The following is a 16,286-nucleotide window of genomic DNA, read 5'->3' on the forward strand; positions in this document are numbered from 1 at the left end:
CCAACGTATTCATGTATTCCTTAATCGTATTTGATTGATGCCTCATGCCTCCCTAAAATCTGTAAAACCAAGCTGCACCCCAAGCACCTTGGGCACATGTTCTCAGGACCTCCTGAGGGCTGGGTCATGGGCCATGGTTACTCATATTTGGCTCAGAATAAATCTCTTAAAATATTTTACAGAGTTTGACTCTTTTCATCAACAGTAAAACAAGAAGTATTGTAAAAAATGCATTGGAAGTTTGGCAATTCTTTTTTTTTGAGATGGAGTCTCGCTCTGTCGCCCAGGCTGGAGTGCAGTGGCATGATCTCGGCTCACTGCAAGCTCCGCTTCCCGGGTTCATGCCATTCTCCTGCCTCAACCTCCTGAGTAGCTGGGACTATATGCATGTGCCACCACACCCAGTTAATTTTTGTATTTTTAGTAGAGATGGGGTTTCACCATGTTAACCAGCATGGTCTCAATCTCCTGACCTCATGATCCACCTGCCTTGGTCTCCCAAAGTGCTAGGATTACAGGCATGAGCAACCGTGCCCGGCCTGGCAATTATTTTTTTAATACAGTTAAGCATGAAGCTGGATTTAGTACAAAGCCAAATCTCACATACATGCTTGTGTTGCTTCACACTATGTTTACTGTTTTGCATGGATAGTGCTGTAGTACTTATTGGCCATGTGTCTAAAGTGAATTTCTTAATTGTGCAGGCTGTATGAAAATATTGGTGAACTTAAGGATACTGAATTATGTGTCAGGATTAAAATATTCATTATGTGGGTTTTTGGGGGGTCCTAGGTAACACTGTAGCCTCCAGGGTAAATTGAGTAGGAAAATTTACAGCTGGTTTTCTGTTTATTTATTTTTGGCTTCTAGTTTTCATTCACTTGCTGTTTATTCTCCTCTGGCTTTGCTTGTGCATCCATATGTATAAAACTATGATTTTTTTTTTTTTTTAGTTCCTAGTGGAAGGCTTTTATTTGGTTCTGTGAATAGTTATCATTCATTCCATTTATCTGGAATTCCAAAGCTACCTTTGTCGGGCCCACAGGAATTAATGGAGCACATCAGCTTTCTATCTTTAAACTAACTTTTTGGATTTTAGGCTTCCTGATAATTTAAGTGTCTTGAGTATACTATCGTAAATAGAATTTAAGTCATATTTCTCTCTCTCTGCCTAATGTCTCCAAAATTTGTAAACTATTTGTGAATATTCTTAATTCATGGCCATGTGTTTGTTTGCATATGGTTAACCAGGGTCGCTAGGACCACTCAGGGAGAGAGAACCCAGAAACCTGGCATGCCAGCAAAAGGGTAAGAGTTTCTTACTAGTCAGTCTCTGGCTTCTCTCTCTCTGTGCAAACTGGTTAATTATAAAGGAAAATTCACGGTTTATCTCCCCTGTAAAGTTTTAAATTAATCGGTTTAATAATAAAAGCTTAAGTCAAATATTTTGTCGGAAAAGTGAAAAATGTAATGCCTTTTATTTAGTTCATGTGACTTGAGTAATCTTTGGGAAATAAAGACAGTTTTAAAGACTATCGGTAAAATACAAATGTCTTCAAAATGTAAACAAGTGGCCCAAATTATGTTCAAATATTGGGTTTGCTAAATGCTTGAAGGTCATAAGCTGCTTCTCTGGCTTTTGAAAATTGTTTAACTTGCCTGCTTTCCAGCTAGGTAAGGCCTGGGGACATGTGGAGTTGGCCACGCTTCTAGCTATGCTGGAAATAGTCAAACCTTATGAGAACATAACTTACCAAGTTTTACTTTAAAATTCACCATTATAACATGCAATTAAGACTACTAGAGGCCAGGCTTGGTGGCTCATGCTTGTAATCCCAGCACTTTGGGAGGCTGAGGCGGGCAGATCACGAGGTCAGGAGATTGAGACCATCCTGGCTAACAGGGTGAAACCCCATCTCTACTAAAAATACAAAAAATTAGCTGGGCGTGGTGGCAGGCGCCTGTAGTCCCAGCTGCTCGGGAGGCTGAGACAGGAGAATGGTGTGAACCCGGGAGGCGGAGCTTGCAGTGAGCCAAGATCTCGCCACTGCACTTCAGCCTGGGCGACAGAGCGAGACTTCGTCTCAAAAAAAAAAAAAAAAACTACTAGACACAGTTTTACATGCAAGGTGTATAAGAACAGTAAGAACAGTAGAATGTGTGTGTGTGCGCGCGTTTTTGTTTTGCAAAAGGTTATAAAAGGTTTTTTTTTTTTTAAATTTCTGAGTCATTTTGGCAAAATAAATAATTTATGGTGCTCTGGAATTTCAAAATCAAACTTCAGTTTCAAAATTGTCTTTCCTAATGCCTGATTTTTTGGATAGATCAGAGGGCCCCTGAAAACATCCAGAAAGGAAGTAAACAGGATTATTTGACATGTTTAAGTACATGGGATTGCAAAAATGATGTTCAGTCTTCTTTAGGTTATATTTTTGTGAATAATACTAATATGTGTTATAAAATTGTATGGGATTTCTAAAATGCTAATGTCTAAGTATATGCTATCAATTATAATTATGATTATTATGCTAAGTTATTATAAACCACAAAAAATTTTTTCTTGTCCATGCTATGTACCTAATTTGGAAAAACAACTAGTATCCAAGATAATATAAGTCTAATGTTAATTAAGCATGGCCTCATGGAGAACCAGGATGGCCACCTTGTCCTTCCAGAATCCTTAAAGCTTTTATTATTAAGAGTTCTGCATTCCATGACCCAACATGGAAAAGATAAAATGATCCAAATTGAACACATTGAGGTAGTGACTTACAAATTACTAACATAGTTTATAACCAATGTTTGATCCCATATTCCTGGGAAAACAATTAAAGCCTCAGGTTAAATTGGTCACCTGGTAGGCCACTTAAACATTTTACAAAGGGATTTCATTCAATTGTTATTTTCAATGCATGTATCTGGTTGTATAAAAGCTTTCCCATGCAAGAGGACTGATGTTATAACAGTAGATTATTATGCTATAGTGTATTTTCTTTTTTTTTTTTTTGAGACGGAGTCTCACTCTGTCGCCCAGGCTGGAGTGCAGTGGCCGGATCTCAGCTCACTGCAAGCTCCGCCTCCCGGGTTTACGCCATTCTCCTGCCTCAGCCCCCCGAGTAGCTGGGACTACAGGCGCCCGCCACCTCGCCTGGCTAGCTTTTTATATTTTTTAGTAGAGACGGGGTTTCACTGGGTTAGCCAGGATGGTCTTGATCTCCTGACCTCGTGATCCGCCCGTCTCGGCCTCCCAAAATGCTGGGATTACAGGCTTGAGCCACTGCGCCTAGCCTATAGTGTATTTTCACCAGGTAAAAAAGCTTTTTATAGTTTAGATCTTCTGAGAACATCAGAGAAAGACTGTCCTTGCCATCCACACGCAACAAAACTTCAGGACCTGGAACTTTGGGTTCATAATCTCAAAACTGTGAAGGGTCCCTCCATACTCTTGGAACTATATACCCATTGGAACCCTTGGGGTAAGGCTAAGCAGGGAGGTTTCTCCCCAGAAGAGGATGGCATCCTTGATGTGAACAGCTTTCCCCAAGTTCACAGATTAAGGCCTCCACTATCATGAAACTCTTATCTTTGAACATTTTCCCTTGCTTATGCCTCTATGAATAATAGAAGTGGAAAAGGGGTCAGTTTTGTGCACTTACGGGGTGTACTTTTATTCACGAAGGAGTTTGCAGCCAGCCTTATACATGGAGAACTTTATACTTTGATGGATAAAGGACAAAGGCCCAATGTAGGTTTAAAAAAACTTTGATGGTACCTCATTATGGTCGCCTCATAATCAGTCAGAAACAAAACATTGGTTCATTTGTCTTAACCCACATCATGGGTTAAAGATAACATTGCCAGGAGGCCTTCACTCTTCTAGAAGGGCATCATTTATTAGGTCCTTTTTCCATGGTTTAAAGTAAAAGAAGTAAAAGAAGCAATGATTAGCAATATAATAATAGTGGTTTAAAGTAAAAGAAGCAATGATTAGCAATATATCCCTCATGATAGGCTCTACAGCAAATTCTACTGTAAAGGCTACAGTTACACAACAGACTTTAAATTTTCTTGTGAAAGTTATGATAGAATTGGCTGAACAAAGACGTATCTGTGCAGCTGCTGGCACATGTGGCCTACGGAGAAATACATCAAATGAAGATTATAGGAATTCAGTGCTAGCGGATTAACAAAGAAACTGCTTAGTTAAGTCATTCTTTGGTCTCTTTGATTTTAGGAGGTTTGGCTTGTGGGGACCTTGGGCAAGGAGCATACTCCAATTTCTTACTATTATCCTCCCAATAGTCATAGTAATAGTCTTCCTGTTGGGCTGTATTCTCTCAAAGGTTTTAAATGCTTGCATGCAGCCATCTCTAGAATGTCACATGGTCTCTCTCCAGCTGGAATGACAGGAGCTGAAAGAAATATGCGACCATGAGGACACCATAACCTATGAATGCTGGGCTAAGTAAGACCAGAAACCCAAAATGAGGGTAACAGAGAGTGGCACTAAGGCCCTAAATTTTGGTCACGTTCTCACTTAGGTTCTCACCTAAGTGAGACCGTGACCAAGAAGGGGGAATTTTTAAATTTATTTATTTGTTTATTTATTTATGTATTTATTTATTTTTGAGATGGAGTTTTGCTCTTGTTGCCCAGGCTGGGGTGCAATGGTACAATCTTAGTTCACTGCAACCTCCGCCTCTCAGGTTCAAGCAATTCTCCTGTTTCAGCCTTCTGAGTAGCTGGGATTACAGGCACCCGCCACTACGCCCGGCTAATTTTTGGTGTTTTTAGTAGAGGTGGGGTTTCACCATGTTGGCCAGGCTGGTCTCGAACTCCCGACCTCAAGTGATACACCAGCCTCAGCCTCCCAAGGTGCTGGGATTACAGATGTGGGCCACCATGCCTGGCCAGGAATTTGTTAAACAAAATTCTGGGAGGCCATTGTTTTGGACTAAGCTCATGCACTAGGCCCCAACAAACCAAACCAAACCAAAGTGGTGTCGCTTTTGCTAAGACTTTAAGGAAACACATAGATTCTAGAACAGACCAGGTTTTATTTTTTTCTCCTGCAAATCTCTATAACAAACATTCTTGACAACATAGGTATCCACCCCCTGAAGTTCCCATTAAATCTTTTAACCAAATTCATTTCCTCTCGCATAGAGACCATCAAGCTTCAGATAAACATGCAACAAAGGTTCCAGCCAGTTGCAGGTGAAGACACTACCCCTGGCCGTCCAGAAGCTACCCTGCCTCCACTATACAGAGCAGGGTGAGAGCTCCTTGATCCCCAATAGGCAGGGACCACGCCCCAAGCCAGCATGAAGCAGTTAAAGAAAAAAGAAGACCATTGGTCTCTCTGCCTCCCATAAAGATTTATGGAGATCACCTCTCAGGGAAGAGATGAGGCAGGAAAATAGGGGCTGGAGGCAGGGAACATAAGGCCGATTCACACTTCAGCTGTAGAGGAAATGTCCTCTCCATAGGGCGTAGGCCAAGTAAAAGACTTTGTAACTTTACTTCATCCTCTTCATTTGCATAGGGCACACCCCAAGTAACCAGTGGAATCCTCTAGAGGGTATTTAATATTCCCAAAATTCTACAACGGTGCCCTTGAGGCCCTATGCTTGGGCCCGCTCCCACACTCTGGAGTGTACTTTCATTTTCAAGAAACCCCTTCATTCCTTCCTTGCTTTGTGTGTTTTGTCCAATTCTTTGTTCAAGACGCCAAAAACCCGGACATCCTCCACCGGTGACATTATCAGCCTCACTCTTCCTGCCCATCTGGACTCAGGAGGGTCGTGGTAGGTGGGGAGGGATGCTCCGGGTTCGGCATGGTTTTCTTCAGAGGCAGCAGGGAGTTGTGGGCCTGGAGCCCACTGCTGGACCCCAACACATCCCACCCTGTTTCTAGCCAGCCCTGGTCAAGGTCCTGCAGCTTAAGTCATTGGCTTATGGCACCAAAGTGTATTTTCAAATTCTTACTGACCCAAAACCAGTTTTGAATAAACAGGCAGTTCTCAGGGTGGTCAGCAGACACCCGCTCCGTAATCACAAGCTACCTCCCATAAAGGGGGATCAGCCCCTGTTGCTGCCCCTACAGGAAGTTCCTTCTAGAACCCCTGCAATGGGAGGCCTGGTACACGCAGGACTCCAGGCTGTCCTTGAAGCTGATAACACAGGAAGCCGGGAGACAGGCAGTGAGCCAGAGGGGCAGGTGTGGAAGGGAGGGGTTCTTATCAGATAGTGTGAGAAAGCCTCAGAGCCAACAAGTCCCCTGTGGTTCCCAGAGGGGCCTGTGCCCTCTCTCTGCATCCTCTGAGCCGCACCCCTCTCTCTGGGGCTTCCTTGTGAAGTTCCCTGTACCCATCCAGGGTTGCATGGGATGTTTGCTGCAACCAGACAACCTCCTGCAGGGCCGGGTCTACTCACCTACTGACACAGTAGAACGCAATCAGTCTGAAGATGTCCTCAAACACAAGAGCTGAGCCTTCCAGGTACAAAACTGGGGAGAGAGAAGAAGGGCCCTGGGTGAGGTAAGTATCCCGCCAAGGAAAAGGGGGGAAGGAGGCGGCAGGGACTGGGTGGGGGGGCATGTCTGCCACACTCATTCTGGGTCCCATGCTGGGCTGCATGCGGCTCCATACACATCAGCTGTCAACAGGACCTTAAGTGAGAAAGGGACTTCCTTGTCAATCCACTGAGATTTCAGAGGATTACCTATTTGTAATTAGTCCATTTTCACGCTGCTGATAAAGACATACCCGGGCCAGGCGCAGTGGCTCACGTGTGTAATCCCAGCACTTTGGGAGGCCGAGGTGGGCGAATCACAAGATCAGGAGTTCAAGACCAGCCTGGCCAACAGGGTGAAACCTGTCTCTACTAAAAATACAAAAAATTAGCCAGACGTGTTGCCTATAATCCCAGCTACTTGGGAGGCTGAGGCAGGAGAATCATTTGAACCTGGGAGGCGGAGGCTGCAGAGAGCCAAGACCGTACCACAGCATTCCAGCCTGGACAACAGAGTGAGACTCTGTCTCAATTAGAAAAAAAAAAAAAAAAAAAAAAAAAGACACACCGGAGACTGGATAATTTACTTAAAAAAAGAGGTTTAATGGACTCACAGTTCCATGTGGCTGGTGAGGCCTCATACTTACGGTGGAAGGCAAAAGGCAGGTCTTCATGGTGGCACACAGAGAATGACAGCCAAGCAAAAGGGGTTTCCCCTTACAAAGCCATCACATCTCGGGAGCCTTATTCACTATCAGGAGAACAGTATGGGGGAAACTGCCTCTGTAACTCAATGATCTCCCACCAGGTCCCTCCCACAACACGTGGGAATTATGGGAGCTATAATTCAAGATGAGATTTGGGTGAGGACACAGCCAAACCATATCACTATTAGGATAGCTGGTGTTAATATACACTCATCATTTTGGACAAAATAACAGAGAAGGTTCTAGACTGTAAATGCAGAATTAAACATTTAATAGATCACAGTCATCCCAAGCAACAGTCTTACAACTTGGCAATTGTGAGGTCCAGGAGAGGCCAGGAACAAGGGCGTTGCCCAGTTCTGCCTCAGCCTCCAGGAGGAACATGGGTCTGGGGCACTGAAGTGGGGCCACTGGCCTGTCACCCAGATCTCCAGGGCCTCTCAGAACCTAACCTGATTGGCTGCACAGCTCACCCAAGGGCGAGGGCTACCCTGATGTTTTACAGCTCTGACAAGGAAGAGGGATCAAAGCATTTGTTCAAAATCCATGCCAAGGTGGATGGGGCTACTTGGAGGGACAGGGTGCCAGGACGCCGCCGTCAGTGCCTGCAGCTGGGGCCAGACTGACCAGTGGAGAACACGGCACCACGCTCTGCCCTGCTTGGGAGAGCTAGGGTGAAGGAACCAGAGAGGTTCAGCAGGTTGTTGGAGGTCCCACTGTTCATCAGTGCCCTGCAGGCACCTGCCCCACAATTCCTGACTCATCCTCACACTCCCCACACCCACGGTCATGCTCCCTGCACGTGGGACCCCCACATGAGTGCCCTCTGGCTCCAGAGGGGCCAAGAAACACGTGCATGTCCCACTGTGGTCCTGGTCTCCTGAGGTTCTAGTTTCCATGTGATGGAGAAGGAAGGCAGGACCCAGCTTCCAGGTCTGGCTCTGAGCCTGGAACGGACGATGAGGCCTCAAGTGTGCCCTTTCCCCGCTCAGTGCCTCTGTCCTTCCACCTGTAAAGGGAAAGGAGTTCTTCCCTAAAGCCACACGCACATAGGTGACATCAGTTTGTGGTCCTGTTTTCAAAGCCCAGGACAGCACTCCACAGCATTAGAGGTCTGTGAGATGCTTATAGTGATACACAAACCAACGTGTTGTGTTTAATTAACTTCATTTTTATATTTGCCTTCTTTCTGCATATCGAACACTGTTCTTAACGGTTCACATAATTAAAAAAATATGTATTTGTCTATGGCAAGGAGATCATAGTTTCCCACTGGGACAGAGACAACATTTTAAAAGAGAATTTAAGTAAAATATTAACTAGATGGTGGTACAGGAGGCATTTGGAGGATGCCTACAAATGACTTAAGTCTGAGAGACCCTGGCCGGTGGTGTTGGAATTCACAGGATGGCCCGGGCGTCCCAGTGCCCGCATGTGGTGCACTGCCGACTCCTTCCACAAGGGGCAGCACAGGCGTGGCCAAGGGAGGCTGGGGCCAAAAGACTTCCAGCAGCAGGGAGGGGAGACAGAGGCTCCATATATAAGACAGGAACAGAAGGAAGGACCTTCCTCAGGAACGCCTGGAGTGTGTTAGTGGCAATGCACACAAAAAGTCCAGCCTACATACCAGGCATACTCAACAATCAGTAGCTTTCCTTCCCATTGAGGGAAGGCCTGATTTTTGCAGAACACAGATAAACTTTGAAGATAAAGTCAGTCACGCCCCCTTCTGTGCCCCCTGGTACTTTACACAAAGCCCTGGACTCCCTTCCTGAAACAGCATCCCTACAAGGCTTTGTACTTAGCCCACTAGATAATAGGTTAGCCGTTAGTACAGGAACTAGGGCTTACTCGCTTTGGCAGCCAGGGCCCAACACGGTGCTATATGCAGAGGCCCGATTACTGTTTTACTGTTAAAACCCCGGATTTGTAAAATCATAAGCAATGCTTAAGACTCATGCTTGTTTCTTTGCAATGAAACCTCTCCCCTGGCCCCAGCCCCCGGCCCTTCTGCCACCTTTCCATTCCTGACTATGTAAACAGCATCCTTCACACCAAGGCCACACACGGGGAGGTCCTGCATGCTGGGGCAGGGTTTGGTCCATCTTTGAGTCTCCCTTAGTGTCCAGCACAGTGCATGGGAGATTGATGAATGTTTGCTAAGTCTGCCTGGGAAAGATACCCCAGAGGGGTGAAGGCCACATCATGGACAGGGTCTTGGACCACTTACCATGTGATTGATGGCCCTTCCCTCTAGGGCCCCAAAGGAACACCTCAGACTTGAGGAAGTCCCAACAAACAGCCTCACACCTTTCTAGAACACGGGTGAGTGCAAATTGGCACAAGACAAACAATCCTTTGTTCTGATGGGTGGTGGGTTTAGCTTCTAGACTGTCCCGTCCTGTACCGCACTGGCCAGGTGTCTTGCGTGTGGGTTCCCAGGCCATGCCACCTGCACGTGAGCATGTTCCGAGGTTGTTGCTTCTCCTTTCTGTGCCTCAGTTTCTTCACCTATAAAACAGGTGATATGGTTTGGATCTGTTTTCCCACCCAAATCTCATGTGCAATTGTGATCCCCAGTGTTGGAGGTGGGACCTGGTGGGAGGTGATGGGATCATGAGGGTGGGTCCTTCATGAATGGTTTAGCACCACCCGCTTAGTGCTGTTCTCTGATAGAGTTCTCATGAAATTTGCTTGTTGAAGAGTGTGTGGCACCTGCCCCCCACCTTGCTCTGCTCCCACCATGTGAGACACCTTGTTCCCCCTTTGCCTTCCATCATGATTGTAAGTTTCCTGAGGCCTCCTCAGAAGCTGAGCAGATGCCAGCATCATGCTTCCTGTACAGCCTGCAGAACTATACCCAGTTAAACTTATTTTCTTATAAATTACTCAATCTCTTTCTTTATAGCAATGCAAGAACAGACGAACACAACAGGGGTAGTAAAGTACCCACCTGTTGAGGATTGACTTGTGTTCCTGCAAAAGATATGTGAATGTGATACACGTGAATACATGTGAATCTCTAATACATGTGAATGTGAACTTATTTGGAAATAGGGTCTTTGTAGATGTAACGAAGCTGACCTCATACTGCATTAGAGTGGGCCCTAAATCCAATGGCTGGTGTTCTTGTCAGAAGGCCACATGGGCTGGGTGCGATGGCTCACGCATGTAATCCAAGCACTTTGGGAGGCCGAAGCAGGTGGATCACCTAAGGTCAGGAGTTTGAGACCAGGCTGGCCAGCACTGTGAAACCTGTCTCTACCAGAAATAAAAAAATTAGCCAGGAGTGGTAGTGGGTGCCTCGGGAGGCTGAGGCATGAGAATCGCTTGAACCCGGGAGGCAGAGGTGAGATTGTGCCACTGCACTCCAGCCTGGAGGATAGAGCGAGGCTCTGTCTCCAAAAAAAACAAGGCCATGTGAGGGCATGGGACACAGACCCAGAGATGGGAATGCCATGGGAAGCTGGAGATGGAGATTGCAGTGATGGAAGGAATGCCAGCCAAGGAATGCCAAAGATTGGCAGCAACCACTGGAATCCAGGAGGGAGGCATGAAACAGATGCTTCTAGAGTCTCCAGAAGGAACCAAGCCTGTCCACACCTTGATTTCCGATTTCTGGCCTCCAGAACTGTGAGAGAATGAGTTTGTTGTTCTACGGCTCCCAGTTTGTGTAATTTGCAGTGGCAGCCATAAGAAGCGACTACACCACCAAATAAACATCACTGTGAGCATGAAATAAATTATGCCATGGGAGTGGCTTGGAACAGTGCCCGTGTGTTCAGTCAATGGGGATATTACTGAACTGTCATTTTACACATGCAAGGCAATGTGGTGTGAGGCAGGGGTATAGGGAAAGGGTTTTGCAGACCCACTGGATCTCATTTCCTATTGCTCCTCAACAGTAATCCTGTCTGTTGGCTGGGCTTTTTCTTCCCTCTCTCCTATTTCTACAGTCCTCACTCCCAACTCCTTGCCTCTGCTCATGCTCTTTGTCCCGCACAGAGAATCCCTGCACCTCCAGAGTCCAGTTCTAGATCCACCTTCTACCCCAAAGCCTTCGTTTCCCAGGGATTCCACCCTCTCCCATCGGAAAGCCACACACAGGATGTGCTGCCCAAAATGCCCATCAGGGAAATGCCACCGGTGTGTTTTACTGTGAGTGAGAGGCAGGGGCTCTTGGACTATAGCCAGGGCAGGAACAGGTCTCACTTTTCCCTGTCCCCTGCACTGAGCCCAACACCATGCCTGCCACACAGTGAGGACTCGTAAAGAACAGTTGGGCAAAAGGGGCCTTCAGGTGTTAAGATCCAGAGTGGGCCAAATAAACAGAGACAGAAAGGATATTAGTGGTTGCTTAGGGCTGGGGTTGGGGGAGATAGGGGGATGCTAGCTAAAGGGTATGGGTTTCATTCTTTCTTTCTTTTTTATAATGGTAAACTATAAATAACACACAATTTAGCATTTTAATCATTTTTAAGTGTACAGTTCAGTGGCATTGAGTACATTCACGCTGTTACGCAACACAAGGTTTCTTTTTTGAGGTGATGAAATGTTCTTAATTGACTGTGATGATGGTTGCACAACTCTGTGATACACTAAAAACCATTGAATTGTATGCCTTAAATTGCTTAATTGTATGATATTTAATACTTAAAAAATTTTTTTTCTGCACCAGCGCCTTGATCTTGGAAGATACTGAATACATTAAATAAACACATCTGAATAAAGCTGTTATCTAGTAAAAAGATACTGATACATTAAATAAACATATCTGAATAAAGCTGTTATTAAAACCAGAAACATACACACACACACACACACACACACACACACACACACACACATACAGAGACTGAATTTCACTTCCTGCATTGTTTTCCTGCGAGTTTTTATAATAAGCATATACGACTTTTGTAAGCGGAGACATAGTTAAGATTTTTCTCTAAAACCCGTGGTTTCCAGTGTCCTCTCAGCTCATGCTGCTTTCAGTAGCAGCTCAAAACCCTACTAATACAGCTGACAAGCCCCCATGCCACCTACTGCCCAGGAGACCATGTCACCCATGAACCTGCCAAGACAGTTCTGACAGAGCCTCAGGCCATCCAGCACCTGCTTCTGCCCTGGGGAGGGAGCCAGCCAGCCTGCTCCTCCCAACAAAATTGCCAGCTCCAGCAGTTCCCAAGACTTGTCACACTGAGTACATTCTCCCATATCCCTCAGCAAAAGCCTCAGGGGAAACATACCAGACCCTGTTCAAACCTTCTCAAGAGGTGAGATGTGAGAACAGGCACCAGACAGAACCCAGTGTGCTCCAAGGTGACAGCAGGTGACAACAATCAGACTCTGCCCTGGCTCAGAAGAAAGGAAACCTTTCACTGGTGACTCACCCTAAAGGCTGGGTCAGGGGCAGGTAGAGATGCTGGGTACATGCATGCCAGCCCAGCCCCTGGCACTCACAATCTCAACAACAAAACAGAACATCCATGAAGAGCTGAAAGCGATCAGGTGTTTTTATTTTTAAAGAGGCTCAGTTTTTCAGGAATGGAAAACTGTATGTCACATGTTGTTACTTACAAGTGGGAGCTAAGCTATGAGGATGCAAAGGCATAAGAGTGATAGAATGGACTTTGGGGAGTGGGATGGGAAAGCTGCGTGTGGGGTGAGGGATAAAAGACTACAAGTTGAGTATAGTGTACACTGCTTAGGTGATAGGTGCACCAAAATCTCAGAAATCATCACTAAAGAGCTTATGTAACCAAAACCCACTTGTACCCCCAAATTAAAATACATTTTTTAAATGCAAGTTTTTTGTATAATTTAATAAACAACTTTAAAAATGCTAAGAAAGAGAGACTGGGCACAGTGGCTCACGCCTGTAATCCCAGCACTTTAGGAGGCTGAGGCAAGTGGATCACTTGCGGTCAGGAGTTTGAGACCAGCCTGGCCAATGTGATGAAACACCGTCTCTGCCAAAAATACAAAAATTAGCTGAGCGTTGTGGCAGGTGCCTGTAATCCCAGCTATTTGAGATGCTGAGGCAGGAGGATCATTTGAACCCAGGAGACAGAGGTTGTAGTGAGCCAAGATTGTACCACTGCACTCTAGCTTGGGCAACAGAGTGAGACTCTGTCTCAAAAAAAAAAAAAAAAAATGCTAAAAAAGAGAGAGAGAAATTCAGTTATATCATTCAGTAATGCAAATGAACTGTCATGAGCAGAGACTGCGTGTGCATCTTGTTTTGCACAGAACCCCCAGCATATACCATGGTGGTTGGTACATTGCCAGTTCTCAAATATTTAATTGCATTAATAAAATAAATAACTGTATTCATAAAATGGTTTATTTTGGAATGCTTATAGACTTACAAGAAGTTGCAAATAAATGAATAGGGAAGTCCTGTGTACCCTTCACCCAGTTCCCTCCAGTGGTAATATCGGTAATAATTAGAGCACAATGTCAAAACCTGGAAACTGACCTCGACACAATCCCCAGACGCTATTCAGATGTCAGCAGTTTTATATGCACTCATTTGTGTGTGCGTGTGTTTGTACAATATTTGGCAATTTTATTACATAGGTAGCTTCGCGCAGTCACCACAATCAACATATTTGGTTCATTCAACACCATAGAGCTCCCTTGTGCTATCCCTTCATAGCCACATCTAGCCCCTCCCCATCACTAGCCCTGACAACTAATCTGTTCCTGTCTCTATGACCGTATTATTTCACGAATGTCATATAAGTTGAATCACAAAGTATATATCTTTTGGAGACTGGCTTTTTTCAGTGTAACTTCCTTGTGGTTCATCCAAGTTGTTCCGTGAATCAATAGTTCATAGCCTTTTATTGCTGAGTAATATTCTGTAGCATGGATATACCATGGGTTTGTTTAGCCATTCATCCACTGAAGGACATTTGGATGGTTTCCAGCTTTTAGTTACTATGCACGAAACTTCTGTAAACATTGACGTACAAGTTTCTGTGTGAAAAATGTGTTTTCATCTCTCTGGGATATATGCCCAAGAGTGAAATTGCTGGGTCATGTGATAAGGTCATCTGTAATTTCCTATCATTTTTGAAGAAGGAGTCTCACTCTGTTGCCAAGGCTGGAGTGCAGTGGTGCCATCATGGCTCACTGCAAACTCAACCTCCCATACTCAAGTGTTCCTCAGCCTCCCAAGTACCTGGGACCACAGGCATGCACCACCACACCCAGCTAATTTTTAAATTTTTGGTAGAGATGAGGAACTCCTAGCCTTAAGCAATCCTCCCACCTTGCTCTCCCAAAATGTTGAAATTACCGGCATGAGCTACCATATCCAGCCTCTAGTTTTCAAAGGAACGCCAAACTCCTTTCCAGAGAGGCCACACCATTTGACATTCCCACCAAGAATGCAGGGGTGATTCAGTTTCTTCCCATCCTCACCAGCCTTTAGTGTTATTCCTACTTTTTATTTTAACCATTCCAATAGGTGAAGAGTGATATCTCATTGTGGTTTTAATTTGCGTTTCTCAAATAATTAATGATGTTGAACATTCTTTCATGTGATTGTTTGCCATCTGTGTATCCTGTTTGGTGAAATGTCTGTTCATGTGTTTTGCCCATTTCTAATTGAATATTTTTCTTTATGGCTGAATAATATTCTACTGTATGGATATATCACATTGTATTTTTCCACTCATCAGTTGATGGACATTTGGGTAGTTTCCACATTTTGGCTACTACAAGCAATGCTGCTATGAACATTTGTGTACAAGTTTTTGTGTGGATATGTTTTTACTTCTCTTGGGTATAAACCTAGAAGTGGAATTGCTCAGTCATATGGCAATTCTGTATGTTTAAGAAACTGTCATACTGTTTTCCAAAGTGACAGCACCATTTTATATTCCCACCAGCAAGGTATGAGGATTCTAATTTCTCCACACCCTTGTCAACACTTGTTATTGTCCATCCTTTTTTATGATAGTCACCCTAGTGGGTGTGAAGTGTATCTCATGGTGGTTTTTTGATTTGCATGTCTGATGATTAGTGCTGTTGAGAGTCTGTTCATGTGTTTCTTGGTTTCCATATATTCTTGGCAAAAATGTCTACTCAGATCCTTTGCCCATTTTTGATTGGGTTACTTGTCTTTATTTACTTATTTTTTGAGACAGGGTCTTGCTCTGTTACCCAGACTAGAATGCAGTGGTGCGATCATGGCTAACTGTAGCCTGAACATCCTGGGTTCAAGCAATCCTCCCAGCTAAGCCTCCCAAGTAGCTGGGACTACAGGCACGCACAACCATGCACTGCTAATTTTTGTTGTTGTTGTTGGGAGATATGGGGTCTCAATATGTTGCTCAGGCTGGTCTTGAACTCCTGGGCTCAAGCAATCCTTCCACTTTGTCTTCCCAAAGTGTTGGGATTAGAGGTATGAGCCACTGCACCCGGCAGAGAGTTCTTTATATATTCTAGATGCACATATTTTTGTCAGATACGTGATTTGCAAATGTTTTCTCCCATTCTGTAGTTTGTCTTTTTGTCCTCCCCCTTCTTTTTTTTTTTTGAGACTGGCTCTGGGGTTCCCTCTGCTGCCCAGGCTTGTCCTGAACTCTAGGGCTCAAGGGATGCTCTCACTGCAGCCTCCCAAGTAGCTGATATTACAGGTGCATGCCACTGCATCTGGCCTTGTCTTTTCATCCTCTTAACAGGGTCTTTCCAAATTTAAGAATAAAACAATGCTGTCCAAGCTTGTCCAGAAAATAGTAGGCACACAATGGGTGTTATATAAATGATTCAGTAGGGCCATTCCCAATCTGCTTTAATTAACGGTCAATTCTTCTCTCTATTGATATCATTAATGAATTGTGGGCCTTTAACCAATTATTATTCTTATCTAGACCAAAGTCCTCTCTGTAATTTTATTGACACTATTATTTCCCTTCATAGATGCTTTCTTCACAGATGGTGCAAAGGTAAATTTCAGATATGCCCAGTTTTAATTACTACAAGTTCCCAGAGATTGAGGCTAATGTATTCAACAAATGAAAACTTGTTCTTCATCACATTGACTCTAGGGAAAGA

At 44.6% G+C, this 16,286-nt stretch overlaps 1 protein-coding gene across 1 annotated transcript in view; it reads right to left on the minus strand.

The window, feature by feature from the left end:
• RIN3 (Ras and Rab interactor 3) overlaps positions 1–16,286 on the minus strand; it is a 768,425-nt gene that overhangs the window by 69,046 nt on the left and 683,093 nt on the right. Inside the window, exon 5 of the mRNA XM_050799033.1 lies at positions 6,436–6,508. Within this exon, the coding sequence (XP_050654990.1) occupies positions 6,436–6,508 (73 nt within the window). The remainder of the gene's footprint in view (positions 1–6,435; positions 6,509–16,286) is intronic.

The sequence above is a fragment of the Macaca thibetana genome, chromosome 7 (genome assembly GCF_024542745.1).
Source record: "Macaca thibetana thibetana isolate TM-01 chromosome 7, ASM2454274v1, whole genome shotgun sequence".
In the NCBI taxonomy this organism is placed as follows: domain Eukaryota; kingdom Metazoa; phylum Chordata; class Mammalia; order Primates; family Cercopithecidae; genus Macaca; species Macaca thibetana.